General features: G+C 30.1%; 2 protein-coding genes across 7 annotated transcripts; both read left to right on the forward strand.

The window, feature by feature from the left end:
- Positions 1–5,410: 5,410 nt before the first annotated feature.
- LOC121215263 (F-box protein At4g35930) lies at positions 5,411–9,455 on the forward strand. 6 transcript variants are annotated; one of them, XM_041089516.1, is made up of 8 exons: positions 5,411–5,566; positions 5,695–5,729; positions 5,837–5,886; positions 6,021–6,069; positions 6,228–6,721; positions 8,207–8,281; positions 8,513–8,622; positions 8,915–9,455. In XM_041089516.1, exons 5-8 carry the CDS (start codon positions 6,368–6,370, stop codon positions 9,174–9,176), a joined length of 801 nt encoding a protein of 266 aa, XP_040945450.1. In that variant the 5' UTR covers positions 5,411–5,566; positions 5,695–5,729; positions 5,837–5,886; positions 6,021–6,069; positions 6,228–6,367; the 3' UTR covers positions 9,177–9,455. The 6 variants fall into 6 exon arrangements, with proteins under 6 accessions (XP_040945450.1, XP_040945452.1, XP_040945451.1 ...); XM_041089518.1 differs by having other exon boundaries at positions 6,234–6,721; XM_041089517.1 differs by having other exon boundaries at positions 6,035–6,069.
- Positions 9,456–16,741: 7,286 nt separating this feature from the next.
- LOC107908236 (uncharacterized) lies at positions 16,742–17,138 on the forward strand. Its single transcript, XM_016835474.2, has one exon. The coding sequence runs from the start codon at positions 16,770–16,772 to the stop codon at positions 17,010–17,012; it is 243 nt and encodes an 80-aa protein (XP_016690963.1). The 5' UTR covers positions 16,742–16,769; the 3' UTR covers positions 17,013–17,138.
- The last annotated feature ends 4,890 nt before the right edge of the window (positions 17,139–22,028 follow it).

Raw genomic sequence — 22,028 nt, forward strand, 5'->3', positions numbered from 1 at the left:
TTAAAAAATAAATATATTTATTATATTGGGCCCGGCCGGGCCCGGGCCAAAAAAGTGGTGCCCGAGGCTCGGCCCGTTTTCTAAACGGGCCTTATTTTTTTGCCCAAGCCCATATTTCGGGCCTATATTTTTACCCAAACCATTCTATATTTCGGGCGGGCCGTCAGGCCGGGCCGCCCGGCCCATGAGCACCTCTATTTAAGGATGGTTTTTGAAATTTTTTTGGAATTATTTGAAATTAAAGTTATTATATGTTGAGGGTTCGAATAGTCACTAGGTGTTGGGATATAGAGGGAGGGTGAGCATTCGATCGAATTAAGTGAAAAAATTTTAACTTAATTGAGTTGACGAGTATTGTTTTATCATCTTAATTTAATTTAAATATTTTTTGAAGTTAAATTAAAAAATTAAACATGCCAAATTAAAATATTGTTACAGTATAATTGAGTAGATAAATTTGAAACCATATATATTTAAAAAAATTAAAATAAAAAAATAGTATGATAAACTTGAATAATTAATTAACTTATTTAGTTCAAAATTATTTTTTTTACTTTCTTTATATATTTTTTAAAATATTTTAAATTTTAAAAAAAATATAAATTTTGGGATTTTTATAAATATTTTAAATTTTTGAAAATTATTTTGAATTATTTTTGTAATTTTGATCAATTTGCTCATTTTCAAAATTAACAGGGACCAAAAAAGTATTTATATTAATTTGTTATTCGAACTATTTGAGTTATACGAATTGTAAAATCCAACTCGATTTTTTTTCGATTTTTCAAATCAAATCAATTTTGTTCACCTCTAGCTAGTAGGCTTGATGGGTTATGGTAAAAGGCAAATGCCGAAAACAGTTTTTGAATTAAAATTGAATTATAAATTTTTTGAGGGATTAAATATAATTTTATAAATTTCCAATGGACCTTGAAAGTAATTTTACTATTTTAAGAGGTTAAAACTTCTGCCTCCCCTTGCATTCCCCCTTGATTATGGTATCTCTCATATCTCTCAGACAAGTGCCTTCTATGGCTATGAATGGTGATGTCTATAAGTTGACTTGAGTAAATTAAGAGCAAAATGAATGTACCTAGAATGGTAGGTTACATTTATCAATTGGATGGGTTAAATTAATTAAACATACCTACAATGTGAACAATGGCCGATATTTTGGGTTATTTTACATAACTTCATTGGGCCATTCATTAAGATTTGGACCGATAAAACAGAGAGACCAAAGCACAGCTTGTGAAAAGAAAAGCGGGCCCATTAAAATTATATTTACTCGTGATGCAATCAAGCCTAGCTGAACTAGTAGCAAGTTCGAATATTACTTCAGGAGATTTGATTCATTTCGAATTAAAGAAATCAGAATGTTAGAATGAAAGGGTTCGCTTTGACCGTTAAGAGCAGGTAACCCGTTCCCTGTGTCTTTGTTTCTATTGCATTCTATCTCATCGTATCACATTCTGTTCTGCAATATTTGAGAATCATCGTCAATACCTCAGTGTAGGTGTTCGGGATAATCCTTTGTTCCATAGTCCCTGGGCAATTTACAACCAGCCAATTAAGAATTCTCAGATGGACTAGTATTATAGCAAATGCCTCAAAGATGCAGTCATTGATTCTCTCGAGAGGCCACAATTACCTCGTTTGACTAGAAGTTTGGGGTTTTATATTTGTTATGATACTCACTATTACCGATCCGTAACCCAATTGAGTTCGAGTTAGGTTCTTGATAGAGGGTTGCGCGCGGACCAAGATCGAGTTGTCAAGCCACGAGAAACTCCTAAGAAAGCTTTAGAAGATCAGATCTGGAACGAAACAGTAAAACTTAATTAAAATCAATTAGATCTGAAAACTAAAAATTCCTAATTCAATAAAGAACAACCAAGAATCAAACATTTATGAATAGATGTTCTTGGAAGCCAAGAACGCGAAATTAAGCCCCAAGATTAACTTCCAATCAGCCGAAACTATCAAAGAACTCAAAACAGCAACTAAATTAAAAACAGATTGCGAAATCAATGGACACTAGTTCTAGGGATTGGATGGCAAGAAAAGGGGGATTTTTATGAATAAAAAACGTTTCTTTATGTCCAAGGAAGTGCCGAATCAGATCTTGAAGTTTGGAATGGCTGAAACGAAATAAGAACAATTAATCCTAAATTATTCAACAAAACGACACAAGCAGAATTTAATAAAGAAGAATGAACAGCAAAAGAAATAAAGAAAGTCCTAATAAGCCTTGAAACCCTGAAAGATTTCACAACTCCTTTCAAACGGCTCTAATCTCCCTTCCAATGAAGAACAATGGCAAGAAGAAGGCTGAAGATGGCTCCCACAATCAAAAAGATTGTTAAAACTACTTCTAAAGAAACTAAAGAGGGAATTCTTGGAGAAAACTCTAAGAGAATTTGATACTAAGCAAAAACTAAAATTTTCAATGTAATTGTAATGTGTGTTCTATGGGTGGCTGGCCAAGCCATATATATAGGCCTTCTAACTATTTTCCTAACCCTAATAGGAAAACTAAAAAAAAACACCTAATTATTGATTTTTAAGGGAATTTCGTCAAAGGCCTTTAATGGGCCTCTTTGGGCTGAATTTTTACATAGAAATCTATTTGCAAAGTCTAAAAATTAAAACCAAGTATTTAAAGAATTAAAATTTTACAAATTGGGCCACTTTGACAATTTGGCCTGATTTTCAACTAAATCTGATTTAAATTTCTGGATTGGGCTTGAAACATCTTATTGGGCCCTGTCTTTAAGAACTTGGGCTTGTAATCTGTTCTCTCCTGAAATTGGCTTGTTAATGCTCGTAACTGAGATCCAATGCGCCTTAGTTGCAAGATTCGGTTTCTTGGACCAAGATTTCCAAGATTTGAAATCTTGACTTTCTTGATTCTTGAAATCGCTCAAAACAGCAAAATTGGACCAATATTCGGTTTCTTGATTTTCTTGAAAACAAGAAAGTGAATATTGATTTTCTTTTTTCTTCGTGTACGCATCTAAGGCATTTGTGACTCGTATCAGTTCTACATGGTTTGCACTTCAAGTTTGCATGACACTATGAGTTTGCGTGTAAGGAATTCGCACCCTTACATAAGACCGCACGACGTGGGTTCGCACACCATCAGGCAAGCAAACCTACACTGTATAAACACTGTTAAACCTAGAGTAAGGTACGTGTCGACATGCATGAAACTTACCTACGACATCACATTTATGAACAATAATCATATCGTATAAATACACATCTTCACCATCTAAATGACATGCAGAAAACACTCAACAATACTTGATTTGAGCTTAATAGAACATCAATTTTAAGTTTAAATTCGACTTGTGACAAAATCGAGTTACTCAAGATTGATTGGACTTCTTTATATATAAAAATGGTAGAAATGTAATTTCACAATATAAGAAAATATAAAAATGAAAAGCCTGATTAGGCTTGTGAATTATTCAAATCATAGACAATTACACTCGAGTTCAACTCAACCAGTAACTCAAACTCGGCTTGATAATTGCTGAATGGAATTTGAGTTTATTTGGGTCAAACTCAACCAAATTTTAACAAGTAACCTTGATTTTAAATATTCGATTTCCATTAATATATGGGTTTTTTTTAAAAGTTTATTTCGGTTCAATATTTATTATATATGCGAGCACTATTCATATTTATTTTGATTTAAGTTCATATATATCTTAATTTTTAATTTTATTGTATATTATAATAATTTATTTTAATTATAATTATTTGAAAGTATGGATTGTAATTATAATTTTTTTTAAATATGTATTTTTTTATTTATATTTTGTTTTTGAATATTTGATTTGAAAATTGAAAAATAACCCGCTCACGTGTTGGAAATGATAGTAGGGGTGTGCATAATTCGGGTAAAACCGAAAAAATTCGGTTAACCGACCGAATTCGGTTAATTGGTCGGTTAATCGAATTTTTTCGGTCGGGGGTCGGTTAATTTTTTTATGATTTTTCGGTTAACGGTTAATTCGGTTCGAAACCGGTCGGTTAACCGAAAATTTTTGGTTAACCGAAAAAATTAATAAATAAAATTATCCAACCCAACCCAAACTCAATTACCCAACCCAATAAAACTAAAACTAAAGTTTACCCAATTACCCAATCCAATAAAACTAAAACTAAAAGACAACCCAATTTACTAAAGTCTAAAACCCAATTTACTTTAATAATTTATAAATTTTTTAAATTTTAAAAATAAAAAATAAAAATTCGGGTATTTTTCGGTAATTCGGTTAATTCGGGTAATTCGGGTAATTCGGGTAATTTTTAACCAAAAATAAAAAATACATAATTTTCAGTTAATTCGGTTAACCGACCTTATTAACTGAAAAAATTTCGGTTCGGTTAAATTTTTAAAAAAAAAATCGGTTCGGTTAACGGTTAAAATTTTTGGAAGGTCAGTTAATTCGGTTATAGTAATTTCGGGTCGATTAACCGGTCGGTTAACCGAATGAACACCCCTAAATGATAGGAGTTACCCGCGGCCTTCGGCACCTATTAAATAACTAAGCATTGGATTCCATTTTAATGGAAGAAAAAATGGGTTTATTAAATAATAGTCACAAATTGACTAAAAAAGGCTTTATTTACATTTTTAATCCCTAAACTTTATCCATATTTCGATTCAATACTATAATGTTGTTTTTTCTCAATTTGATTTTTTTTTTCAAATAATGCAATATATGCAACATTTTATTAAGCAATCAAATCGTGCCTTTTTTAGAATATTACAATTACAAATACAATATGATCATTAGTATAGTATAAGTCAAAATATATGTTAGTATAAAGCACAGTGAATGAAGAATCAGATAATCGGACCAAGTCGACATGTGGCATGTACACGAGGTGGAATAGAGATCAGTACATCGCAACTGTACATGGTAAGATTATAATCTGGGTCTTAATGATTTGGGACATCTGTTTTAACAATCTAGCCAAAGCCTCGTTGGTATGATTTTTCTTATTCTCCACCCGAATAATAAAATAATAAAATTAAAATGCAGGAAAAAATAATTCAACACATATTGTTATTAAATTGTTGGCATAAAAAATTAGCAATTCAATAAATTATGTACATAGTATTAACAAATATTAGCATATTAACAATTTATATACAATAAATTTGCAAAACGCGGCAGTTTAAGTCCATGTATTTATGAACAAATGAACTAGCTTCTTAATTTTTTTGTAAAGTACGAGAATTAAATTATGATAAATTAAATTAAAAGGATTAATTTATAAATTGTTATAAATTAGAGGGATGAAATTTGAATTGGACCTTTCTAAATATATAAACTGTTCTTGAAAAACTTGGCGGGAAATTAAGAGAATTTCAAATAAAGAGCAAACCCTAGCGGCCCCATCTCTTCCCTCTAACTCGCAGTTTCTCTCTCTAAAAGCACGATTAGACCTACTCTCACACTAAAATTTCAACATTTATGAAATTTCGCTCTCAAAAATTTTTTTGTTCCTATTTTTTCACACGGAAATATCTGCTAATTTAAGATCGGTGAGTTTATCTGTTTGCTCGATTTTTTTTTTGAATATTTAGGATGTTTTCCCTTCCATGTCATTTTATTGATGAAGTTCTTACTGTTTTTCGTTTTGTTGTTTATTCGATTTTTTTGGAATTTGCAGTGGAGATCAATTGAGCACGATTTGGAAATAATCATGTGAGTTCTGTTTATTTAGCAATTTTTTTTTCAATATTTAGGCTTCGTTTTCTTATTTTTGATTGATGAAGTTCTTACTGCTTTTCTTTTGGCTGATTTGTTTCCAGTTTTGGAATTTGCATCGGTGATCAATTGAGCACGATTTGGAAATAATCATGTGAGTTTTGTTTTATTTAGCTACTTTATCTTTTTTTTTTTCAATATTTAGGATTTTTTTCTCTTTCGGCTTCGTTTTCTTATTTTTGATTGATGAAGTTCTTACTGTTTTTCTTTCGGCTGATTTATTTCTAGTTTTGGAATTGCAGCGGAGATCAATCGAGGACGATTTCAACATAATCATGTGAGTTTTATTTACTTAGAAAATTGAGCTTTTTTGTTTCTGATACTTTTCTTAAGCCTTATTTTGTATCTGTGATTTTTCTGAGTCGAAATAAAAGAACTAAGTTCTGTTATATTATGAATGGAGAATTATGATTTTTCTTTCATTTGAATGTCAAGTTTTAGAATTTCAATTCATGGCCCTTCGTTACAAGGTGTGATTACTCAAACACTAGGCTTACATCAGTGGGAAAAAAATAGTATATAGTTGAGGGGCAGCTTAGAATACAAGGAAAAGAATAAGGGTGAAAAAAAAAAGTATGGGAAAAGAGTCTCCGGTCGATAGGGAATCGAAAACAGCAAGAAAGAACAAGCGATTAAGGAGCTCGAGCAGTAAGTATCTGAAACCAGGTACTCTTGCTCATCTTCGATACAATAAAGCTTCGGCCTCCAAGTTTTGTACCGATCTTGGGAAGAAAAGGGTTGCAGTGGATACCAAGAAAGCAGAGGATGATAATGTTTTGATGGAAAGTAAGGTTATTGAGGAAAGCCCTTTGATGTTATCGCCAGTGAATTTTCATAAGCAGAATGGTTTGGTGCGGACTCCGAAGACGCCTCGGCCTGAAAACTTTGAATCAGAGTCAAGGCTCGAGTCTCTTCCTATGGATTTACTGGTATTTATTTGCACCCTTTTGTTAATCAGTTTGTATTATATGGCCTTAAAATGCTTTACAGCTTCTTCATTCTATATAGTGATGATTATGGTTGTATATAGATTCTATTTAACATTACAAGGTTAAAATTGTTTAGGACATTGGTTTAGATGCTGCAGAATTCACCAAATTATTGCTTTATATTCATCTTGGTCATGTCTATGATCTTTATTTGTCGGTGGCATACATGATGGGCATCCTTCACGAATCATGTTGCATGTTAATAACTTTTTGTTGGCTTTGCTTCCATTCCTTTACCTAGTGATACCTGTTATTCATTGTTATAATATGCATGATAGAAAGCGGACTTTAACAGAAGCAGGATTCCTTTAATCACATAAGTTTTCTATTTAATCTTTAATCTTCTTTTGAAGTTTTTTTTTCTTTATACAATCAGCCTCTCTATAATAGCCACCCCCTATAGTAGTATTTCGTTATAACAGTCAGGTTTCTAGTAGAATCGATTTTTTATGTTTTATTTTAACCCTTTATAACATCTTTTTACTTATAAAAGCAACAGCCATAGTTATAAAGAACATTCTTTAATAAATTAGTTCTCTATACTAGCATATTGTTTGAAATTTTAAGTAAAATTATAGTCATTTCATATAAACAAGCCTATTAATTATAATTTATTATATAAAAAATATTTTAATTAAAATATTATTTCAATTAAATGTCTAAATTTCACATGAAAAGTCTATTAATTATGTTTTATTAAATGAAAATAATCTTCAAAGAGTGGAACTAAAGATATTAATTCCATAAATTATTAAATTTCCTAATTAAATATTCTATTATGAATTTTGAACATCATATAAACTTATAATTAATTATCTGAAATTATGTAAAATCAAAGATGCATAAAAGCAATAACACATGTACTTGCTATATGTTTTCTATTTTTGTTTATTTTATTTCCACTTTCTTTTTTGAACATAATTCTCATGAAAATTCATGATACGAATTCTATGGTAGGTTTACAACAATTATCATGTTATTATAGGTGTATAACAACCACCTCTTTATAACAGACAAAATCTTGGCAGATAAATGGGGTTGTTATAGAGAGAGTTGACTGTATTATATTTTTTGGTATGTGCTCTGAAAACCAATCTTCTGGGTATATGATCAATGGCAAAATATTGTTTGCTTACATGGATATAAATTGAGGTTAATCTGCATGTTTTTCGATATGTTGTTGCACTTATTGTTCATGGTTGACTGTGATATGATATCTGTAAAAGACACTATGGATGCATGTTTATATAGCTTCTGCACGAAGGAACATTGCAACCAAAATCTTGATTTTCAGGTGTGAAATTATTTTATATGCATCCCTCTGTTACTTTGCAAGATTGAAGCTGCGTGCTTTCTATTATATAGAGATCTTCCCTTTCCCCCCTGAAAACTGATTCCAATCTTTTTCTTTTTGGAAATATTAAGGTTAAAATACTTTGTCACTTGCACCATGACCAGCTGAGGGCTGTTTTTCATGTTTCTCAAAGGATAAGAAAAGCTGTAAGATATCTCTCTCCCTTTGAATGCATGTTCGTTTTAGGATTAGTTCAACATTGCTGTTAGGGTTGAAAAGTTCTTTTGAAAAGCACCTATCAGCCATTGGATGGCAGAAGGTTTTTGTTCAACGTTGCTTTTGCTTCAAAAAGTTCTTTTGGACCGTCAAAAGCAATGCTAAAGACACTTTTAGCATACGAATCATATTATATAACCATTAATGTTCATTGGTTTCAGGTTTCCCAGGCAAGACAATTTCACTTTAATTACACAACACCTGATCGTTCAAGGCAAGAGGTGCTTAGCACAATGACACCAAGGCCTACCGATCACTGGCCCTTTATGAGGTAAGCGTCTATAATGTTTAAGCCCTCAAGAAAAGATTCCATAAAACTCGAAAGATAAGCTTTAAAACATCTCACCCCCTATGTTCTTTTTAGGATTAGTTTAGCATTACTGTAACGGTTGAAAAGTGCTTTTGAAACGCACGTAGCAGCCAAAAGTCCTTTGGATGGCAAAAGCCTTTTGTTTAACATTGCTTTTGCTGTCAAAAAAGTGTCAATCCTGGACACACCATTAGTGCATGAATCATATTATATAACCATGTATGTTTCTTCACGTTTTGGGTGTTGTTTCCAGCAAGGGAGAAGGCAAAGGTATTATGTTAAAAAGCCCACACACTCCAAAAGCTCCACGACACGGTCCGCGGCCACCTTCTCGTGTTAAAGTCACCGAGTTGAGGCAAATCGCTGCAGTGCTCTTTCAAGATTCTGCATTCCCTTCGAGATGCATGGTACCCTCTACTCTCCCTAAACCATTATGCAAATCTTTGGCTTCGAATCGAGTTTTATTTTACGAAGATGAGTTATGCCAAGCTGTTGCTCAAAATAAGCTTCGTTGATATATTCCCCAGTGTTAGAGAATATCATAAAGCTGGATTCCACTTGTATATAGTTATTTTTTTTTGCCCATTTCTATATAGGAGATTATAGTTAATAGAGTCAGAAGTATCAGATATGAGGTTTTGTAGGCTTTGCTTGGGGAGTATTAGGTTATGTATATGAATCTTATATGCATTAAGGGTTTGAAGATTTTAGAGGATAAATGTGGTTTTCTTTCATAATAATAGGCCATGTACTGATTGCTTGTATATCTTATATATATGCTTTGAAAGTTGAAAGTATTATTGGTTGCCATTTTTGTGTTAGATTTGTTGCCGACAGTCCTCCACTGATAATAAAGGAAGACTGACATTCGGATATTTGCTATTAGTGGCAAAGGGTTATTGTAATTTTTTTTGTTCATTTTACTAAGAATTTGAAAGTTTTTCAATTTCATGGAGTTGAATTATATTTTGTTTTTTTTTACTAAAAAAATGGGTAAATTAGTCATTATATGTTAGATAAAAAAACAAAATGATCTATTTGTTAAATAATTAATCAATTTCTACAATTAAAAATTGGTCTTTGTACCTCAAAACGAGGGGCACGTGTTATACCGTGTGTAATTGTCTATTTTATTTTGTTAGTCATGTCAATTTTTAATCGCAAAAATAAATAAAATTTTTAACAAAAAGAATTAGTTTACTCTTTGATATAATATAAAATAATTAATTTGCTTATTTTTAAAATTTAGGGGGTAAAATACAATTTGACTCTATTTTTACTCACATTGAGATTGCCATATGTTATTATTTGAAAATTTTTAAATAATATATTTTTTATTTTTAAGATCTTATATAAATTCTTATTTTTAATAATAATGTACAATTTTAAAGTGTAATATCTTTACGCTTTTACAGAATTTAGTTACCATATTTAGGTACCAAGGCTGATAAAAACAAGTATAGTTACTAAGGTGGATTTACTTATAGCAACATTTACATTAACCTTAAAAATAGATAAAATTTTAACTCCAACTTGTCTGGCAATTCTAATTTGAAATAAATAAGACTTTGAAATATTTTAGAAACTCAAAATTAATTAAAATTTAAAAATTTAAATTCACCTAACTAATTTTGATTAAAGAAAAATTGCGTCTTTGGTGTTATTAGGTCGGAGTAGCATTTATCGTTGGCTTAGCAGATAGCTCAATACACGTGTCTCAATGTAATGGCATTGATTGTTAGTTTGTTTGAACACTCAGGGCACGTTTGGTTCGCTGTATTGGATTAGAGGCGTATTGGATTAGAGGTGTATTGGGATTAGAGGTGTATTGGATTAGAGGTGTAATAGCTAATCCACTGTTTGGTTGAATATAATGGAATAGAGGCGTAATAGTAATCTTGTGTTTGGTTGAATGGAATAGAGGTGTAATAGCATAATAGAAAAAACTAAAATGACTAGAATACCCTTAGCATAAATTTGTTTTGGTAAATGATTATTGTTATTGTTATTTAAATTATAATAAGATTTTTATTATCAATAATAAATAATTTAATCATATTTAAACATAATTATTATTAAATATATTTTAATTAAAATATATAATTTAATAAAATTCTTAATAATTAATATTCTTATATTAATTTACTGAAATCATAATATATGATACTGTAAAATATAAATTAACATAATTATTATTAAATATATTTTAATTAAACTATATAATTTAAAAAAATTCTTAATAATTAATATTCTTATATTAATTTACTCAAATCATAATATATGATACTGTAAAATATAAATTAACATAATTATTATTAAATATATTTTAATTAAACTATATAATTTAATGAAATTCTTAATAATTAATATTCTTATATTAATTTACTCAAATCATAATATATGATACTGTAAAATATAAATTAACATAATTATTATTAAATATATTTTAATTAAACTATATAATTTAATGAAATTCTTAATAATTAATATTCTTATATTAATTTACTCAAATCATAATATATGATACTGTAAAATATAAATTAACATAATTATTATTAAATATATTTTAATTAAACTATATAATTTAATGAAATTCTTAATAATTAATATTCTTATATTAATTTACTCAAATCATAATATATGATACTGTAAAATATAAATTAACATAATTATTATTAAATATATTTTAATTAAACTATATAATTTAAAAAAATTCTTAATAATTAATATTCTTATATTAATTTACTCAAATCATAATATATGATACTGTAAAATATAAATTAACATAATTATTATTAAATATATTTTAATTAAACTATATAATTTAAAAAAATTCTTAATAATTAATATTCTTATATTAATTTACTCAAATCATAATATATGATACTGTAAAATATAAATTAACATAATTATTATTAAATATATTTTAATTAAACTATATAATTTAAAAAAATTCTTAATAATTAATATTCTTATATTAATTTACTCAAATCATAATATATGATACTGTAAAATATAAATTAACATAATTATTATTCTTATATTAATTTATTCAAATCATAATATATGATACTGTAAAATATAAATTAACATAATTATTATTAAATATATTTAATTAAACTATATAATTTAAAAAAATTCTTAATAATTAATATTCTTATATTAATTTACTCAAATCATAATATATGATACTGTAAAATATAAATTAACATAATTATTATTAAATATATTTTAATTAAACTATATAATTTAAAAAAATTCTTAATAATTAATATTCTTATATTAATTTACTCAAATCATAATATATGATACTGTAAAATATAAATTAACATAATTATTATTAAATATATTTTAATTAAACTATATAATTTAAAAAAATTCTTAATAATTAATATTCTTATATTAATTTACTCAAATCATAATATATGATACTGTAAAATATAAATTAACATAATTATTATTAAATATATTTTAATTAAACTATATAATTTAAAAAAATTCTTAATAATTAATGTTCTTATATTAATTTACTCAAATCATAATATATGATACTGTAAAATATAAATTAACATAATTATTATTAAATATATTTTAATTAAACTATATAATTTAAAAAAATTCTTAATAATTAATATTCTTATATTAATTTACTCAAATCATAATATATGATACTGTAAAATATAAATTAACATAATTATTATTAAATATATAACTTGAAAATTATATTCTGCATAAACATAATTAACTTATACTAAGAAAAAGTTAGATGAAAATGAAATTGTACATCATAATCAATATGTTCAAAAGTTTTACAACATCAAAAAGTTTGAACATTGATATTTAATGGTGAGAAAGAAATCTTCTGACCCATTCCAATCGGGCAACAGAAGGTAAACTGAAGAAAACGATCATTTGAGTTGGATGATCGGGAATTTTACTCAAAGCATCATACCGCTGATCGTCGGTTAAACCTTCAATTGACCATAAGGCTGAATATAAATTTGAAGCTTTCTCTTCCATCTTTTCTTCAGACTTCTGCTGAACTACCACCTCGGAGGCAATACTCATACTGATTCTATCGCCAACGGCCTGGATTTTTTCCCCTAACAAGGTGGCAGCCTCCTCAAATTAAGCATACACATTATCACGAGCATCATATTTCTTTTTTCTCTTGTTTGAAGATGAGGAACCCCCTTGATCTCTATCTCCTCGCGGATCCATACCGGAAACATCCATGTCGTCTAAAGAGACGTCAGCTTTGCAGTCATAGAATGTGTTTCTCTCTTCATTCATATCTGTAGTACGATCATCCTCAGCATGTATTTCTTCAAGAACATCAGCAGCTGTTTGAGCGTCTTTCCCAGTCGCCCGATCTCTTGCGTATATGGCAGTAAGCTGGTTGTAGTAAGGGAAAGAACGATGTCTGAACTGAGAGGCTTCTTTGTGACTCTGAAAAAAACGAGGAAATCATATTAGTTATAAGTTTTGTAAAAAAGCAAATAAATACTTGAAATACATTTTACCTTAACATAGGATTCCCAAACTACATCTTCAGCAACAACGAGCTGCCTATGCTCGTCCCAACCAAAACCGCTGTTGTTTTGACCATTAAGCATGTCGTAGACGACTGACCATTCCCTTTTTAAGCACCTAATCCGAGATTCAATATTTGGTCTCGCCTTCAACATTGCTCCTGGTAAAGCCTTTTCTAGCATTTTCTCTAGCTCGTTCAAATAACCGGCTTTGAATCCGGTATCAGCATTAAATGTTCCTACATTGTGCAAATCCACCATGCAAGAAACCAAGGCTGCATCCTCTTCTGGAACCCATTTTCTCTTGCTTCCTCGAGAAGCTTGAGAAGAAGCACCCGTTGGTGGAACACCTGACATATTGTTCTTAAGAAAAAAAAACAAATTAACATTATTTACTATTTTGAATATCATGAATCAAAAGGTGAACAATTTATAATATTATATCGGTAGTTCAATACTAAATTTAAATTTATAACACATGCTGAATGAAAAGATAATTAAATTATAATTCAACAAAGTTTAGTACAATACAGAATTTTAATCAAAGACCACCAAAGTTTCATAAACTAGATACATAAAATAACATCAACTTATCAATTCAAACTCAATTTGTCCCTAAACCTAACTAATTTCTAGATGTTTGCCATTCATCGAACATTTGGTTGGCTAGTTCCATCCTCCAAGTTGCCCAAGCATCCGATGGATGAATATTTGTGATATTCGGTTCATCGTCATCCACCACATTAGTAGGTAATCCTTCTCCCACCTCCGCTTCAATGGGATCAATACTCATATGGGTTCGAATAAAATTATGGAGCAAACAACATGCAATAATAATTCTATTGTGCACCCTTACAGGATAAAACGATGGACTTCTAAGTATTCCCCATCTAAGTTTTAATAAGCCAAAGCATCTTTCAATGACATTACGTGCTGAGGCATGTTTCATATTAAAAAACTCTTGCGGAGAACTTGGCTGATAACCCTGACGCCACTCGTTCAAATGATATCGCTGTCCTCTAAATGGTGCAAGAAATCCCTCACAATTTGTGTATCCAGCATCAACTAGATAATAACAACCTATAAAATAATTTTTTTAAAAAATGATTAATTCAGCAAACAAAGTTTGATCTCAATGAATAATTCAAATTCCTCTAACTATGCACTGTACCACGAGGAACTTTTAGTCCATATCTTCTACTAATGGCATCTCGAAGCACCCGTCCATCGGCAACTGAACCTTCCCAACCAGGAAGAACATAAACAAATTGCATCTCAGGTGTACAAACACCTAGCATATTTGTTGCTATGTCACCTTTTCGGGTTCGATATCTAGGTTTATCAACTGTTGGCACCCTAATCTTGATGTGGGTTCCATCAAGAGCACCTAAGCAATTCTATATCACATGATATAAAACCTTGAGTTAGAATAATCATGTCATTTTTAGTCAACTAAATGTCGTACAAGCTATATATAAAACTCAGTCTAATACCTTAAACCATTCCACCTTGTGTCAGAAGAATCGGCTGTAATTGGCTCCGGCTTTTTAAATAAGACATCTTGTAAGCGTATGACAGCATTTAAAACACTATGAAAAGCTCTGCTTACAGTTTCCCCGGACCTTCTAAAGTGATGCTTGATTACTCGATTTTTCAGGTGATGGGATATGATATGTAAAAACATTGCTACTTGCTCATCAACAAGCATGTTTCTTGACGACTTCAATCCCCCTATCGATTCTAACATCTCACATAGTTTAAAAAAGGCAGTTCTATTCATCCTAACTTGTTCAATACAAGTCTCATCACTAGCATATACAAGCCTTTTCACATAATCCCGTTTTGCATAAAAATCTAAGGTATAAGACCTAATCCTTGGTCTATAAGTCTGTAGGCTAAGGCTGGCACCCATTCTAAATAAGAACCAAATCGCAATTCTACAGATTTCCAACCATAGTGTCAATGCAATACCAATTCTTCTACGCCTCTCACGTAGTGCAATTAAAGGCAGACGGGCCATTACTGCACCATATTAAAATTAGAACACACAATCAATAAAACCTCGACACTTGAAAACAAACTGAACTATTATTAGTGCCATTGCTATCAAAGAAAGTATTTTAAATTTTATTGGATTAGAGGTGCTTTCGCTTAATAGTACTTTACGAAATTAGTTGATTGTATCAATCATACATATTTATTTATATTTTATATTTTTATTTAAAAATAATTTATTAGTTTATTTTGCAATTTCAGTCTCATCCAAACCTTTAAAATATTACTTTACGAATTTAGTTGATTGTATCAGTCATACAATGTGGTCAGTATTTTTCTGTAAAGGAAAAAGAAATTTTCTTTCATATTCATCTTATTTATAATGTGTGACTTGTCATATAAAATAATTGTAATTAATGATATGCATTTTAATTGACATAAGGTGTCAACGTTTGTATTTTTTTAGTTTTATCATTTTTTAGTTAATCGACACATTTAATTTTATATAAATTTGGATAAAAATAGACAAAGTTCGCGTAAACCGATTGAATCAACTTAATCAACACATTTAATTTTATCGATTTCAGTTAAATCAATTAAAATAAGTTAAATCAGTTTTTACTCAATTAATGAAATTCATAATCGAACCAGCCGGTTAATTTATTTTTAATAATTTATAATATGCAATAAAAATATAAAAAATATATATATTAAACCTAACTCAATTACATCCTGTTGAGTAATCAATAAAATTTGAGGTGGACCAGTTATTAAATTTTATTAATGAAATAATTTAATTACATTAATTTATTCTTATTAACTGCAACATATTTTATTTATTTTATGATAAAAGAAAAAGAAAAGATTAGTCTCATAGAAATAATTAACATATGCTACAACAGAGACCAGAGATTTATCAGATTAGTCCACTATACAGTTGAGTTTTTGATCTTTTTGTTTTGTTTTTTGATACAGACACCAGAGATTTATCAACTGTAAACGTGCAAGAAATTATATTTATTACAAGCACATATGCATAAACAATATGTTAGATTCGTAAGAAGCACAAAACATAGTGAAACATAGCCTAAAATCAATCTCATTGAAAAGAATATATCCTTACGAGGAAAAAGGAACCTATAATTCAACAAGCAGTTATGTTCAAATTGAGATAAAAAGATCAATAAAGCATACAAAATCAAAAGTAACAAATCAAATGTGAAGTGATTCTTACTTTGAAATTTTCCAAAGCAAACCGACTGTCAGGTGGTCTATTTCCTTTGTTGTATTTTCCAGTAAGCACTCCAGAAGCAAGCGGACTCCAACCTCTCAGCTACTCCCCATGTTTCCGCAATCTGTTGTGCAGACCACTCACTGCAATACCAAAAGAAAATGCATACCCTTATCAATTACATAATTCATTGCCCTCACAGTCTCCTCAATTGGAGTCTGTGTGTCTAGCCTTCCCCCAAATATAAAAGTGATGTATTCATGTCAAGTTTCCTGAAAAATAAAACTCCTAGAATTTAACAATGTAAGACTCCCAAAAATTGATCAGAGAAAGTAAAAGGTAAATAAACAATGTCAGGGGCACAAGGAGCATTGCCCAAGGAGTCGAAGACGGCAACGATATATGAATCAATACAAGGAGGAGAGAATAAGAGCAAAACGGAGCTGAAGTCCAAGGAGGATGAGGGTGGCATTCAGGTTGATAGGCTGGAGGACAAGGTGAAAGATCCTACTGGCGAAGGTGGCCCTATCTTTGGCTCTCCCTCTCCCAACAACGATGACAACCAAGACTTGGGCACTATTGGCACAGCCTAGGCCTACCTTGCTTCATTTAGCTACCCTTCCCTACCTACCAACCTACTGCTATCTCCTTTTACATGTCTTATATAGTAAGATGTAATATATATATATACACACGTATGCTCCTACATGTAATAACACAAAGATTTTGTTTTTCTTACTTTCTTTTTTAAATAAATGTATACACCAGTGCTCTGCAGTGGTATGGTGTGTTTTGTTGATGTACCAATGATTCAAATTAATTAATTTGCGTTGAAAAGAATGATTTGGTGTTTATCATGGCGTGGGGGGGTTAACACTTCAGGATTACATAGTGTTGGTTAAAATATGTCTATAGTGATTGTATTTTTGAAAATTTCAAAGTAGGAAATTTAATTTATAGTGGTTGTATTTTTTAAAAAATTTATAGTAGGAATTTAATTCTGTGAAGAATAAGTTTTATTATAAAAATCATGTTTAATTTTTATTTCAAAATCAAGTTTAAGAATTGGAGAAGTATAGGGACATTTTAACCCAAAGTGTTTTCAATTCAGTGGTTGCCATTCACTTCGCAGAATTGGCAAACTCAGATAAATGGTTATTGTTTCTTGTAATAAAATATAAACACAGCATTTCAAGAGAACGATTTTGGTTTTCTCTTCCACGTTTTAAATTACATGTACATGTAATTAGATGTAACTTAATCAGGCAGCAGACATGAAACACCAAACAGCAAATAGAAGCTAGTATGTAACTTAATCAGGCAGCAGAATGTAACTTAATCAGGCAGCAGACATGAAACACCAAAGAGCAAAGAGCAAATAGAAGTTATTTCAACAGACAACTGTGAAGGATACAAGATAGAATCAAAATGCAGGAGAATTCAAAATTTATCCCAAAAAAACCCTAATTTCAACAGACAAAACCCACCATAGTTGAAGAACACAATTCTGTTTTTTGTCGACAAAACAATCATGAGAAAGAAAATTAAAAATCCAAATTAAGTAAAAAAAGAGAAGAAACACTTGCCGCTTCTGTTGATGTTGGCGAAAGATGCCAAGATGCCAAGATGAAAGTCGGCGAAAGATCTGAGCGGGTGGAGGTTTGGTTCACTGGCAACTTCTGTTGATGTTGGGAGGGAGAGGGAGAGAGTGGGGTGGAGATCGATTTCGGCTGGGAAGGGTAAAACAGACACCGATTAGCTGATCCTTACTTTTGGAAGGGATTGGGAATCGGTGTTAAAGCAGAGAAAATATGGATTACATCCGTAACGTAATAGGAGTGCATTAAGGCAATACACTGAACCAAACATGAGTTTATGTGGGGCCCACCGATTAGGGGTGTATTGGCATAGCCAATACATCCAACCAAACATGCTCTCATTGTACCCATTTATACATTATGATAAATGAATTACAGCCTGTTTCTTCTTCCACGACTTTGATAATTGTTCTTATATTAAAATTCGAATCTAGCAGTCTTAAGTTTTAAGGTGTTTAAAAATTCGAATCCAGTAATCTTGTGTTTTAAGGTGTTCAAGAAAATATTAAGGACTAACTTGATAAAAAAAATTTTAAGTCTAATTATTAAGTTTAAAGTCTAACTTGATTAAAAGGAAATTTAAACATCGATATAAGAACAATTATCAAATTTAAGATTTAAATTTTTTTGAACATTAATTTTATTATAAGTTCTTTATCATATCTGTTCTTTTTTTTATACAATATACAGAATCATTCAGAATCGCTCCTCAACCTTTAGATAAAAGGATAATAGCGTATTAACTGAAAATTTTAAAATTTGATTTAAATGGACTCCCACTAAAATTAACATAATCCAAGAAAACCAATCCAACTCACCCCATTTGCAGTTGTATGGTCCACCAAGCTTGAAAAGGTGATTTGATGAGATATGTAATGTAGTAGAGAATTAATAGGACGGCGGTGGAAGACTTTTATTTTTGGACCAACCCTCCCATCTTCCAATTAACCCTCATCTATTATTGACTCATGTTTTTAGTATTGTCACGGGCGATAAATAGAACTCTTCATTAATCGAATCGGGTCAAGTTGAAGTTAAATTTTAAAAGGATAACAATATTTTTATTTTAAAATAGTAAAATAGGTTGAGTCAAGTCGAATTAATTTGAAGTTAAAAAATATAAACTTTAGTTGTTTCATAAACATTGCTAGTAATGAGAATACTACTTACTCGTTCACGGACAAAAGCTCTTCAGATTATTAATAGATTATTAATAAATTCAACTCTTTATCTGTAACACAAGGGAGTAATGGTTAAGTTCTTTGTCGGCACTCGAAATATCATAGTTCAGATTTTGTTATTGTCATCTCCTCTCTTAATTTGTAATATATAATTTGTCATCTCCTCTCTAATTTTTTTTTAACCTAGTTGTTCCCTGAATTTGTATTCGTTCACCAGATTGGTACCCCGACACTAACATCATTAGTTTCTGGTGATGTGGCACTACTAGCGAATCTAATTGTGTTATGTGGCAACCTCTCAAAACATCATGTGTCATGTCAGCAGAAACTAATGATGTTAGTGTGGAGGTACCAACCTGATTGACGAAATACAAATTCAGGGACCAATTAAGTACAACGAACAAATTCAGGGGCCAAATTATATCTTATCACTTATGTAACACCCCTAACCCTTATCTGTCATCGAAACAGGGTTACGGAACATTGCCGGACTTTTCAGATCAAACACATTCAAAACATGTCAGAACAGTAAACCTAGGTATCTAACCAATGTACCCTTATAGGTACCACAATTATATCATCGAAACACATGAATAAGACATCATATAAATCCAATTTGTAAAGATACCAAATTCATTCTAATTTGCCTATATCATGTTCATTTATGCACTAATTTAAAACATGTCATATAATAGCCTTAACATAACATATACTCTTATGTATATAATGAACCAATATTAACTTATAATCTTATTTACAACCAACTCACAAAAGAGTTAACATTTAGACGTCCTAGGTATATGCCGACACAAAAAGAAAAACATCACCACGTTTTGAGTTCGGGATCGTTGATGGATGTTGAATCAGCGATCAAATTTAAGTACCTAACCTGCGCACGGAAAACAAAATCGTACGCTGAGTATAAACTCAGTGGTATTTCTATAATCCAAATATTAAAGGCAAGATAATTTAATATATACATTTAATCACACAACAACATTAATCTTTCAATTAATCAATTAATCAATACATCATTTATAACATATTCAATTCTCATACTTACTATTCAAATAGCTTTTCACATTCAATGTTTTCCAATACCAATTATAGTATCATTTCATTTAATCACCTCTATTAACACGACTCGGACTATGACGGATACACGAATCCAACCAAAACACACCAGTTTGGTACCGAGTACCTCATCGGATAATTCGAAGTAATAATTTGACACCCAGTGTTTCATCGGCTAAACTGAAGTAAATTGGCACCCAGTGCCTCATCGAATTAACCCGAAGTAATAGATTGACACCCAGTATCTCGACTCGAAGTCAAAGAAATCCCTGAACTCTTCTAATCCTATGGCATGCCATCTATATCCGACTCAGTCTGATACAGTTAATAGGGTTTAATTTCACTTTCCAATAATAATATCCAATATCATATTTGCACAATATTGCATTTACACATATATATTCATAATATATATTCCAATCCAATTCAATCAATATAAATTCAATAATTTCATCATATACCAAATCAATCTATTTCAATTGCAAAACACAAATATTCTCACCTCAACACTTATTATATACATTAAATAAAAATTATAACAATTAATAACTAGCTTCGGATTATAGAAATATAAACCAAAAATTTCGAGCTATTCCTCGTCGACTTTATCTTTTCCCTTTTTAGTTGAGAGTTTCGGTACGACATTAGCTACAAAATTAAAACAATTAATATTTATCAATACAATACAATTTAAATTTCATATTGAATATTTCAACTTTTTACTCAACATTTGTCTAAATTCTAAGTTAGTCTCTAAACCGAGACTAACTTTTATTCTTCACAATTAATTCTTTATTTTCATGCAAATTCCACTTTAGACTAAATTTAACTCCCTATTTTCACATAAATTCCTAAATTTCAAAATTTTCACAATTTAGTCCCTATTACTCAAAAATTTACAATTTATTCTACAATTAAATTCTTTTTCATTTCTAACTTAAAAATCTATCAATTTAATCCCTAATACTCAAATTATTCAACATAGTCAACATTTGAAAACTCAATAATTTCTAAAATTTCAACATAGATCGGGTAGTATTTAATATCGAGATTCTGAAAACATAAAAATTACAAAAAAAAGACTAAATTGACTAAACAATTGAACTTGAAACCTTGAAACCCTCGTTTCTCCTTTCTTTCCTTTCTTTTATCCCTGTTTCGTTTTTTGCTTTTTTCTTTCTATTCTTTTTCCTTTCTTTATTTATTTCATTTACTTATTTATTATATTATATTTATTTTATTATTATATTATATATTTACTTAAATATTAAGTAATACATATTTTATTAATATATACATATGTATATTATTTTTACACATGTAATCACTATTACCATCCACTTGTTGAAATAAGGTTTAATTGCTTATTTAGTCCCTTTACTTTTTCTTTAATCTATAATTCAACTTTCATCTTTTATGCAATTAGTCCTTATATCTAATTACTCTTAATCCATGCAAATTCACCTAACCAGAACTTATTTAACTACACAACTAACGTAAAAATATTTACGAATCTGTTTTACGAAAACGGAGTCTCGAAAATATACTTTCCGACACCCGTAACTATCGGGCTGTTACACCTTAACCTAACATACAAGTTATGGAAAGTCAAAGAAATTGAATACTCCAAAATGTTGGGCCCCTCCCTAAGGAATTAAACCTAATGGTACGACTTGAGGTGATGGACAGAAGGATAATGCATAGACATTGTAGCTCTACTTGTAAATTCTAATGAAAGTCGTTATATTTCAGTGTC

This window comes from Gossypium hirsutum, chromosome D03 (genome assembly GCF_007990345.1).
Source record: "Gossypium hirsutum isolate 1008001.06 chromosome D03, Gossypium_hirsutum_v2.1, whole genome shotgun sequence".
NCBI lineage: Eukaryota > Viridiplantae > Streptophyta > Magnoliopsida > Malvales > Malvaceae > Gossypium > Gossypium hirsutum.